Here is a 12,543-nt window from a genome sequence, read left to right as displayed (position 1 = left end):
GCGATCACAGAAAATGCCGGCAGCGGAGTTGCCCGCACTAAACTTTCTCCCTCCTCTCATGCTCTTCTGGCCCTAAGCTGGGTCCCGATCCTCAGCCCCCCTTACCCTCAAGAAAGATGGTGGCGGCGGCCCGGCGCATGCGCAGACTGAAAGCGGGCCGCCGCCGCTCACCGCTGCTCTCAGTAAGGTCTCTCTCCTCAGGAGAGGAGAGAGAAGTTCAAATTATGCCCGATCGGGGCAATATGGCCCCCAGATGTGTTAAATAAAGTTATTAGGGCGCCCCCCCCATCTAATTAAATAAAAAAAAGTTTAATACTTTGATGTGCAAAACCGTTACAAAGTTATTCTAAGCTAAAATGACACATGTCAGATTTCCAAAATTTGGCTTGGTCATTAAGGCCCAAACAGGCTTGGTCACTAAGGGGTTAAGAATATCCGCTATTGTGAGGTACCTGAACTGCTGGTCACGTTTCTCTGCCACTATCGCCAGCCGTTCTCTCTCTCTTCTCTCTCGCAGACTCTTAGCCCGTTCTCTCATCTTGGCTTGTCTTTCCAGGGTGGTCTCCTCCATAGACTCCATTTCTTTTATTTGCTCCAGTTCTTCTGCTTCCAATAGTGCCTTAAGTCTGATAGAGTAAGGAAACATTGGTCAATGTGCTGCTGGGGCTGTGCTCTGGGCAGAATCGGTCTCCTTCCCCCTCTGGCAGCTGACGATACACTCCCTTCATAAACACCCTGCAGAGGGAGTCTTCAACTACCATGATACTGCATAGGCAGCAGAACCCTATTTCTACTACATCTATCACTACATGGAGACCTGGCTTAGGGAGAGTGACTGAGCATGTGTGGCCACCAACACACCAGGGGGCGCCATACTATGCACTAAGGACCGAAGGATATTTTTTTTCTTATCATGTTCGAACAGCAATAACCTTTCTTTTATTTTTACGTCTACACATAGCTGTTTGGGGCCCTGCTTATTGCGGGACATGTTGGAGATTTTTTTTGTTTAGGGTACGCCTTAGTTCATGTTTCATTTACATAGATTTTTTATAACATGGTCGAATGGATGAAAAATGCAATTCTGCCTTGTCATGTGGGTTGGGTATTACAGCTGATATTGTTCTGGGGAGTTGTGGCCGTCACTGTTATGGTGGCACTGTTCTGACCCTGCTATATGGACACTGTGGCAGGCACTGTGATATTGGCACTGTTCTGACCCTGCTATATGGACACTGTGGCAGGCACTGTGATATTGGCACTGTTATGGTGGCACTGTTCTGACCCTGCTATATGGACACTGTGGCAGGCACTGTGATATTGGCACTGTTCTGACCCTGCTATATGGACACTGTGGCAGGCACTGTGATATTGGCACTGTTATGGTGGCACTGTTCTGACCCTGCTATATGGACACTGTGGCAGGCACTGTGATATTGGCACTGTTATGGTGGCACTGTTGGGACCCTGCTATATGGACACTGTGGCAGGCACTGTGATATTGGCACTGTTATGGAGGCACTGTTGGGACCCTGCTATATGGACACTGTGGCAGGCACTGTTACGAGAGCAAAGTGGTAGACAATATTTTACAAACTGAGGATGGAACTGTTCTGGGGCATGGGCTGGCACTGTACTGGAGTTATTGCTAGGGTACCTTCAGATGGTGGATCTGTGGATTTGCTGTGGATTTCACCCCTCATATTGAGGTACCTGTACAGAACACGGATATTTCTGCTGTAGATACCACTGCGGATTTGTAGCAGAAATATTCACCCTGTGTGCAAGTATCCTTACAAAGGCACTGTTCCAGCAGTCCTTTGGAGGGATCTGATTGACACTGTTAGGGGGGCGCTGTGGCTGGCCATGTCATGGGGGGGGCGCTGTGCCTGTTTACACACCCGTATTGGTGGCAGCCCCCTCTTGCACTCGGCTTCCGGCAGCACTCTCGTGTATCACACAGCTCGTGCGCGGGGCTCACCTGTCCCTCCGCTCCTCCACCTGCATTCTGTAGTCTTCCATGGTCTCGTGGACCTTCCTCTGGACCCTGTTGTGCAGGATCTTGTGGTCCGTCAGCCTCTCCCATTTGCTCTTCATGTCTTTGACGTCTATCTCTTTGGTGAAGGTCAGCATCTGCTCCCTGACGTCATCCTGACGCCGTCTCTCCAGGATAATGTAGTCGTGCGGTCGGCTGGAAGGAAACTTGGCTTTCTGTACAGAGAAGAACAGTTTTTGGGGGAGACTGGCTGCAGGAACATCCTTCTAAAGTAATTACCGGGATCTGATCCATTCACACCGGCATACTGCTCAGGTCCCTGTGATGCTGCCCGCCTCCAGTCATATGTAACGTACCCCCCAGTACGGCGAGGTCGGGGGATAAAACCCAGTGGTTTCCTATTATTAGACATCAGCGACTGCGTCTGATGAGCGGCCATGACAGAAGCAGAGACCTGCCATGCCAGCCTATAAAAATGAGGCGGGTGCAATGCTGTGCCCTCATAATCATATCAACATTCACAAATAACACTGCCATATAGTGTTCAAATAATACTGCCATAAAGTGCCAAAATAGTAAGATACAATGCCCACGCCAAACTGTCATAGACTGTTCAAACAATACTGCCATATAGTGTGCAAATAATGCTGTCATACTGTACCCAAATAACACTGCCATAACTTTACCAAATGATAACAACATACACTGCCCACACCAAACTGTCATACCCTGCTCAAATGTCACTGCCCTACCGTGTGCAAATAATACTTCCATACTGTGCCCAATCAAAACCGTCATTACACGCCCAAACAATATTTCCAAACAATCTGACATAAGGAGTCTGAATAATAAAACCATACACTGCCTAGGCCAAATTGTCACTGGCTTCTCAAATAACACTGCCATATAGTGTGTAAATAATACATCCATACTGTGCTTAAAAAAATACCACCATACATTGCCCAAATGAAACTGTCACATACGGCTCAAATAATATTGTTGCAGATTGCTTACAAAGTGCCCGAATAATAACCCTATACACTGCCCAAACAATATTGTGGCAGACTGTCCCAATCTCACCGCCATATAGTGTGCGCCACACAGTGTTCTAACAATACTGCCAAACAATACCGCAGTACAGCGCCCATATCATACTGCTATCATGTGAGCAAGCCATACCACCACTGCCCATGTGGCATCGTCATACCACCATCCAGTGTTCACATAATACCGCCATACACCGCCCATGCAGCATCACCATACCACGGCCCGACGGGCAGGGTGTCGGGCACCCCCCAGCAGAGTGATTATGGGTAACTTACGACGGCCACGTTGTGGGGTGCAGGACCGGTCACCTCCCTGCAGCGGGGCCTGCTCCTCTGACTCAGCAACATGGCGGCTCCCCTTTCTGCAGGAAAAAAACAGAGAGATGATTGAGTTTCAGCAGTGTAAAGTATGGCGGCCATGAAACGTATAATATATAACGTGTTGCGCCATATCTAAAACGTCTGTCACAATCTGCGCCATTTTTGTCATCTCATAACATATATGGCGGTATTTCATGAGTTGCCTCTCCTCCCCTGCACCGGCGCACCCACCTCCATACATAATCCTGTACAGATTACTGCATTCATTCATAATAATTCACTTATAATGAATTAGTCAGCTCCCAGCTTATGTGGAACTACAAGTCCCAGCAGGAAGGTCATGCTGGGGGTTGTAGTACCGCATGACTTTAGCTCTGTAACTCACAGTGGGGGCAGTTAGATTATTACCGTCACTACCGGGGGGACACCGATCCTATTCTCAGTCCAGGCGAGCCAGGGACTCTGCATTCGGTTACCGGGCAACACCGACTCCGGAAGTGACGTCGCCTGCATCCCAGCAACCCAGTGTAAACACGTGGCGGCCGCGGCGAGCGTACCGCTAATCTACCAGCAGAGGGCGCTCGCGTAGCGCGGAGTTATACACAGCAGATACCAACCTCTGCTGGGTATAACTGCGGGCAGGTAGGTACATGGTAGACAGCTGCAGAAAGAAGGAATCTCTGTACTTTTCACCTGTTAGCTCATGGTCCGCAGGAATGTGACTTAAAGGGGTTGTCCACTTAGAACAGTGGTCTCCAGCTGCTGCAGAACTACAACTCCCAGCGTGTTCTGGCACTAGGGTGCCACCTTTCCTAACAAAAGATACATTGTTAAGCCACATCCAAAGGGTGCGTGGCTTAACATGGGGTGTTAAGGTGCTTTGTCATAATATGGCTCCCAGCATTAATAATGCCTCCATTAGTGCCCCCCAGAGTTAATAATTCCCCCCATTAGCGTCCTTAAAATTAATAATGCCCCCATTAAAGCCCTTTAGAATTAAAAATGCCCCAGAAATTTATAATGCCCCTATTAATGCCATTTAGAATTATTAATGCCCCCATTAGCGCCTCCAGAATTAATAATACCCTCATTAGCACCCCCCAGAATTAATAATGCCTCTATTAGCGCACCCAGAATTACTAATGCCCCCATTAGTGTCCCCCAGAATTAATAGTACCCCCAGTAATATTAATGCTTCCATTAGTGTCCCAGTAATATTAATGCCCCCAATAATATTAACACACCCATTATTGCCCCCAGTAATATTAACGCCACCATTAGTGCCCCCAGTAATATTAACGCTACCATTATTGCCCCCAGTAATATTAACGCCACCATTAGTGCCCCCAGTAATATTAACGCCCCCATTAGTGCCCCCAGTAATATTAACGCCACCATTAGTGCCCCCAATAATATTAACGCCACCATTAGTGCCCCCAGTAATATTAACGCCCCTATTAGTGCCCCCAGTAATATTAACACACCCATTAGTGCCCCCAGTAATATTAACACCACCATTAGTGCCCCCAGTAATATTAACGCCACCATTAGTGCCCCCAGTAATATTAACGCCACCATTAGTGACCCCAATAATATTAACGCCACCATTAGTGCCCCCCGTAATATTAACGCCACCATTAGTGCCCCCAGTAATATTAACGCCACCATTAGTGCCCCCAGTAATATTAACGCCCTCATTATTGCCCCCAGTAATATTAATGCTCCCTAATAATGCCCCCAGTAATATTAACGCCCCCATTAGTGCCCCCAGTAATATAAACACCCCCATTAGTGCCCCCAGTAATATTAACGCCCCCATTAGTGCCCCCAGTAATATTAACACACCTATTAGTGCCCCCAGTAATATTAACACCACCATAGAAACATAGAATGTGTCGGCAGATAAGAACCATTTGGCCCATCTAGTCTGCCCAATATATCTGAATCCTATTAATAGTCCCTGGCCCTATCTTATATGAAGGATAGCCTTATACCATTAGTGCCCCCAGTAATATTAACACACCCATTAGTGCCCCCAGTAATATTAACACCACCATTAGTGCCCCCAGTAATATTAACGCCACCATTAGTGCTCCCAGTAATATTAACGCCACCATTAGTGCCCCCAGTAATATTAATGCCCCCATTAGTGCCCCCAGTAATATTAACGCCACCATTAGTGCCCCCAGTAATATTAACGCCACCATTAGTGCCCCCAGTAATATTAATGCCCCCATTAGTGCCCCCAGTAATATTAACGCCACCATTAGTGCCCCCAGTAATATTAACGTCACCATTAGTGCCCCCGGTAATATTAACGTCACCATTAGTGCCCCCAGTAATATTAACGCCACCATTAGTGCCCCCAGTAATATTAACGTCACCATTAGTGCCCCCAGTAATATTAACGTCACCATTAGTGCCCCCAGTAATATTAACGCCACCATTAGTGCTCCCAGTAATATTAACGCCACCATTAGTGCCCCCAGTAATATTAACACCACCATTAGTGCCCCCAGTAATATTAACGCCCTAATTATTGCCCCCAGTAATATTAATGCTCCCTAATAATGCCCCCAGTAATATTAATCCTCCCATTAGTGCCCCCAGTAATATTAACGTCCCCATTAGTGCCCTTAGTAATATTAGTGCCCCCAGTAATATTAACGCCCCTATTAGTGCCCCCAGTAATATTAACGCCCCCATTAGTGCCCCCAGTAATATTAACGCCCCCTTTTATTTTCTGTGCAAAAAAAAAAAGAACTCACCTCATCCTTTTGCTTGCAGTGCGGTGAACACCCGCTGCTCCCTGGAAGCTCAAGACCTGCGCTCCAGCGTGATGGCGTCTCACAGGTCCTGTCAGTCAGCATCGAGTGTTCACCGCAGCGCGAGCAAATGGAAGAGGTGAGTTCCGTTTTTTTTTTTGTTTTTTTTTTCGTAATACAAGTGGTGGAGAGGATGGGAGGTAAAGGCTATACTAAGGAGCGCTCCACAATGGAAGTGCTCATTAGTAACAGTCCTTCTAGAAAAAAAATTACAGGCACCAGCAGGGGCACCAGATTACCAGCTTGGCCTGTGAGATACCAGCCGGGTGGCAACCCTATCTGGCACCCTGCAGCCTGGTGGGAGTTGCACGCGTGTAACAGCTGGAGGGTCACAGGTTGGCAGTGTGCTGTGTACGTTGTGTAACAGATTTGGTGCATCTTTATACAAATCATACACGTTTATGTTTCTGAGGTTAACATTTGATGCCAAAATGGTGGCGCACGCGGCACGCCACTGATAAATCTTTCACATTTTGCGACTCCATAAAGCTACACCCCCAAATTCCTGGAGAAGTTGACAATTGTCTTATGACTAATAAATCTTCTGTATATTACCAAAAGTAAGAAGAAGGATCCAAGGACGTCCCCGGGTGCCAACAAGCTGTGGTCAGGGTATATAGATACAGGGCTTGGGTGTCAAACTGCATCTTTGGCCTCATGCACACGACCGTTGTTTGGGTCCACATCCGAGCCGCCGTTTTGGACCCATTCACTTCAATGGGGCCGCAAAAGATGCGGACAGCACTCAGTGTGCTGTCTGCATCCGTGGCTCCGTTCTGCGGCCCCGCTAAAAAAATATAACATGTCCTATTCTTGTCCGCGCTTTGCGGACAAGAATAGGCATTTATATTGCCGGCGCCCGTTCCGTTCCGCAAATTGTTGAAGGCAACACGGACGGCTTCCGTTTTTTGCGGATCCGCGGTTTGCGGACCGTAAAAACGGCACGGCCGTGTGCATGAGGCCTTTAGGAAAGGGAAGGCAGAGATACAGTTAAAGTTACTTAACCCCTTAAAGGGGTATTCCGACAATTTGGAGTTATCTCCTATCCACAGGTTAAGCGATAACTATTAGATTATTATTATTTATTATTAAAGCGCCATTCATTCCATGGCGCTGTACATGATAAGCGGTGCACATACATAATACGGACAATTGCACTAAGCATGAACAAGACAATTTACAGACTGGTACAGAAGGAGAGAGGATCCTGCCCGCGCGGGATTACAATCTACGAATTTGTGTGGGGCCTACCACAAGTTGTACTTTCAAATGGCACCAGTTAATATTACTTACAATATAGTGGAGAGATTGAAAAAAAATGGGTTTCTGGTCTCAGAAGAGTTAAATGCCTGTGATTGCCGTTATCGCCTATTGCAGACATTAGCTCCCGGTGTCTGCTGTATGAAACAACAGAAACCCGATGGCTATGGCGCCTGCTGTGCTCACGAGCGGAAGCCATTTTTAAAGACTGGATGTATAGCGGAGGTCCAGAAAGGGTTAAGGAGACATAGTGGCAATGCTTAATGGGAACATAATGTGCAAAGAGGTATCATCCAAAAAAAAAAGAAGAACCATTTGTGCCCCCTTCTAAATGTGACTCCCTTCTCAAAATGTCAGACATTGAGTCCTAGGGAGCCATTTCCAGAAGGTGGCGCTAGTGAGAGGGTTCTCTTTCTCTGGCAGATATCTCTTTGCATATACACTGCGTGCAGAATTATTAGGCAAATGAGTATTTTGACCACATCATCCTCTTTATGCATGTTGTCTTACTCCAAGCTGTATTGGCTCGAAAGCCTACTACCAATTAAGCATATTAGGTGATGTGCATCTCTGTAATGAGAAGGGGTGTGGTCTAATGACATCAACACCCTATATCAGGTGTGCATAATTATTAGGCAACTTCCTTTCCTTTGGCAAAATGGGTCAAAAGAAGGACTTGACAGGCTCAGAAAAGTCAAAAATAGTGAGATATCTTGCAGAGGGATGCAGCACTCTTAAAATTGCAAAGCTTCTGAAGCGTGATCATCGAACAATCAAGCGTTTCATTCAAAATAGTCAACAGGGTCGCAAGAAGCGTGTGGAAAAACCAAGGCGCAAAATAACTGCCCATGAACTGAGAAAAGTCAAGCGTGCAGCTGCCAAGATGCCACTTGCCACCAGTTTGGCCATATTTCAGAGCTGCAACATCACTGGAGTGCCCAAAAGCACAAGGTGCGCAATACTCAGAGACATGGCCAAGGTAAGAAAGGCTGAAAGACAACCACCACTGAACAAGACACACAAGCTGAAAGGTCAAGACTGGGCCAAGAAATATCTCAAGACTGATTTTTCTAAGGTTTTATGGACTGATGAAATGAGAGTGAGTCTTGATGGGCCAGATGGATGGGCCCGTGGCTGGATTGGTAAAGGGCAGAGAGCTCCAGTCCGACTCAGACGCCAGCAAGGTGGAGGTGGAGGACTGGTTTGGGCTGGTATCATCAAAGATGAGCTTGTGGGGCCTTTTCGGGTTGAGGATGGAGTCAAGCTCAACTCCCAGTCCTACTGCCAGTTTCTGGAAGACACCTTCTTCAAGCAGTGGTACAGGAAGAAGTCTGCATCCTTCAAGAAAAACATGATTTTCATGCAGGACAATGCTCCATCACACGCGTCCAAGTACTCCACAGCGTGGCTGGCAAGAAAGGGTATAAAAGAAGAAAATCTAATGACATGGCCTCCTTGTTCACCTGATCTGAACCCCATTGAGAACCTGTGGTCCATCATCAAATGTGAGATTTACAAGGAGGGAAAACAGTACACCTCTCTGAACAGTGTCTGGGAGGCTGTGGTTGCTGCTGCACGCAATGTTGATGGTGAACAGATCAAAACACTGACAGAATCCATGGATGGCAGGCTTTTGAGTGTCCTTGCAAAGAAAGGTGGCTATATTGGTCACTGATTTGTTTTTGTTTTGTTTTTGAATGTCAGAAATGTATATTTGTGAATGTTGAGATGTTATATTGGTTTCACTGGTAAAAATAAATAATTGAAATGGGTATATATTTGTTTTTTGTTAAGTTGCCTAATAATTATGCACAGTAATAGTCACCTGCACACACAGATATCCCCCTAAAATAGCTAAAACTAAAAACAAACTAAAAACTACTTCCAAAAATATTCAGCTTTGATATTAATGAGTTTTTTGGGTTCATTGAGAACATGGTTGTTGTTCAATAATAAAATTAATCCTCAAAAATACAACTTGCCTAATAATTCTGCACTCCCTGTAATCCTATTGCAGATAAGCAGAGCCACAGATACCACTTATCAACTGGTGTGTAAAGACTGTATTACACCTAGCGATCATACAGGCGTTCCTTCCTGGCAATCGCCTGCTCGCTAGCGGAGGAGACAGCTGCTATTACATGCAGAGATCTCCTCCACAGCATGGAGGGAGCGATCACTATGCCAGCAGATCATAATTATACAGCAAGATCTGCCGCCGGCAAATCGTTATCTTTTAGCGACTGCTGAAAGATCACGGCTGTCCAATGAACAAGCGTTTGCTCGTTCATCAGGTAATCGGTGGCAGTATTACACTGCCAGATCATCTGGCAGAAAATCTGCCAGTGTAATACAGTCTTGAGTAATAATTGTAGATACTTACTATGGGCTGTATTAGAACTGCTGTCACGCTCTAATGTGGGAGGGAAACCCCACACCGAACATAGGAGGAAAAGAGGAAAGGAAATAAGGCCTGAAAACTAGGGAAGGAAGATGGACACCTCCTAGTGAAAACCCTAACCAAAGCCCTGACTGGCTACCAGTATGAACAGACCCCAAAGGTAGGCGAGTTCATACACAGGAATACCTAAAGTCCTAGCTGACCCTAAAGGACCCTGGTACTAATGACAGGAATGAGACAACCTGTTCCTCCAAAAGGAAGGATGAACGGGAGTCTCCCTGAGGCCTAATACAAAACAACAAGGAAAGGCAACACACAGAAAAGACAAAATAAAATACAAAAGGGAAAGGTAACACTTAACTTCCAAGAAGCTGTGGCAGCACCAGGAACTCAGCCGAGATCCAAACACCAGCTATCCACAGGTCCAACTGAAGCTATAAACCGCACAGCATTGTGGGAGAAACAACTATAAATAGGGAAAGCTAAATGACCACAATAGCAACACCTGGAGGTTAAGGGTGTGACCAGTACCAGAAAACACAGACACCTATTGATCCACAAGATAAACATGTTAAATCAAACCACGTGTTGCCAGTCTCAAAGATCTACTGCCACTCACTGTCGCGGGGACGTACGTATGTCCCGCCAATCACCTACTGAGGAGAATGATGCTGTTACATGCAGCGATCTCCTCCACCATATGTGGAGCAGTGATCACTAATGCCATCGCTCGTCCTCTATACAGAATCAAACTATTATTTTTAAGCATGCTGAAAAATCGTGATTGCGTTTGCTTGTTCATCAGGTAATCAGCGGCACTTTTAGGGCTGTATTATGCGGCTAGCATTCCTATGAACGCTCGTTAGCAATGTTCTGGCCGACCACCGGCCAATGTAACTCCTAACGAAGACATCACCACAAGAGCCTGCCCTCTAAGGCCAAGTTCTTAAAAAATGTAGCTACTGTTAGAAGACCCACAGGGGTATAGTTAATTATACGACCATCAGGAGTGGGACAATGGCTGTAATACGTAGGCACAGCTCTGTTCTGACGGTGGACAGCAATGCTGAGAGGCATGGGGAGGGTCCCCTTTGGCTGCACCAGAAGATTACCTGATGTGTACCTGTACCAGATACAGGTAGACAGCCCAGGGGACCCAGCACCAGAGGTGGAACTAGAGACTGCTGGGACCCACAGCATTTACTAGCATCTGAAGGTGTGGGTACACTTGCTAGCTGATTTACTGTGTCATGCACGTCCCCCGAGAGATATAATAAGTCGCCATACATGCCCAATATACTGTGCCGGCAAGACCCCAAAATGAATTGTCTGCAAACTGGACCCTAAAATAAATCCAAACACCAGACCCGCAAAATTATTCAGACCCTAGACCTCAAAATTAATTCAGATCCCACAACAGAACCCTAAATAAATTCGGACGGGTCTCCAGGCCTCTAGCTAATAAAAAATAAATAAAAAAATGTTGAGACCTCAGACCAGACCCCTACATTTAATTAGTGCACCTCACTGACTGGCGCCGTTCATCTTTAGGCAGTAATGTCTTTCAGCGTCATGATGTTGTGTGCGCTGCCATATACAACATTGTGATGCTGACAGGCACCAAGACCCAGTCTGCCAAGGGGCCCTGAGGTGAGGAGGACCCTGGAACCAGTAGCAGTAAGTAATACATATGGTGGCTGCTAAGGCAATGGTTACTCCCAAGGAAAGATCCCAGAGCTGTATGTCTACAATGGATGGATGGATAGATATGAGATAGATAGATAGATAGATAGATAGATAGATAGATAGATAGATATGAGATGCAGTAGATAGATGGATAAATAGATATACAGTCAGTTCCGTAAATATTGGGACATCTACACAATTCTAACATTTTTGGTTCTATACACCACCACGAACAAGATGTGCTTTAACTGCAGACTGTCAGCTTTAATTTGAGGGTATTTACATCCAAATCAGGTGAACGGTGCAGGAATTACAGCAGTTTGCATATGTGCCTCACACTTGTTAAGGGACCAAAAGTAATGGGACAATTGTATTCTCTGCTGTTCCATGGCCAGGTGTGTGTTATTCCCTCATTATCCCAATTACAATGAGCAGATAAAAGGTCCAGAGTTCATTTCAAGTCTGCTATTTGCATTTGGAATCTGTTGCTGTCAACTCTCAAGATGAGATCCAAAGAGCTGTCACTATCAGTGAAGCAAGCCATCATTAGGCTGAAAAAACAAACCAAACCCATCAGAGAGATAGCAAAAACATTAGGCGTGGCCAAAACAACTGTTTGGATCATTCTTAAAAAGAAGGAACGCACCGGTGAGCAAAGCAACACCAAAAGACCCCGGAAGACCAAGGAAAACATTATTTCCCTGGTGAAGAAAACACCCTTCATAACAGTTGGCCAGATGAAGAACACTCTCCAGGAGGTAGGTGTATGTGTGTCAAAGTCAACAATCAAGAGAAGACTTCACCAGAGTGAATACAGAGGGTTCACCACAAGATGTAAACCATTGGTGAGCCTCAAAAACAGGAAGGCCAGATTAGAGTTTGCCAAACGACATCTATAAAAGCCTTCACAGTTCTGGAACAACATCCTATGGACAGATGAGACCAAGATCAACTTGTACCAGAGTGATGGGAAGAGAAGAGTATGGAGAAGGAAAGGAACTGCTCATG

At 46.0% G+C, this 12,543-nt stretch overlaps 1 protein-coding gene across 2 annotated transcripts in view; it reads right to left on the bottom strand.

The window, feature by feature from the left end:
• CFAP53 (cilia and flagella associated protein 53) overlaps positions 1–12,543 on the bottom strand; it is a 47,380-nt gene that overhangs the window by 7,466 nt on the left and 27,371 nt on the right. Inside the window, exons 1-4 of one of the 2 annotated variants that reach the window (XM_040421092.1) lie at positions 3,772–3,861; positions 3,319–3,404; positions 1,982–2,211; positions 453–626 (exon numbers count right to left, since the gene is read on the bottom strand). In XM_040421092.1, the coding sequence (XP_040277026.1) occupies positions 453–626; positions 1,982–2,211; positions 3,319–3,390 (476 nt within the window). In that variant the 5' untranslated portion in view covers positions 3,391–3,404; positions 3,772–3,861. Of the gene's footprint in view, positions 1–452; positions 627–1,981; positions 2,212–3,318; positions 3,405–3,771; positions 3,862–12,543 lie in introns of those variants that run through there. The other variant, XM_040421093.1, reaches the window with a different exon arrangement.

The sequence above is a fragment of the Bufo bufo genome, chromosome 2, assembly GCF_905171765.1.
Source record: "Bufo bufo chromosome 2, aBufBuf1.1, whole genome shotgun sequence".
Classification (NCBI taxonomy): domain Eukaryota; kingdom Metazoa; phylum Chordata; class Amphibia; order Anura; family Bufonidae; genus Bufo; species Bufo bufo.
The sequence above is the reverse complement of the archived record's forward strand: the minus strand, read 5'-3'. Positions and strand labels throughout refer to the sequence as shown.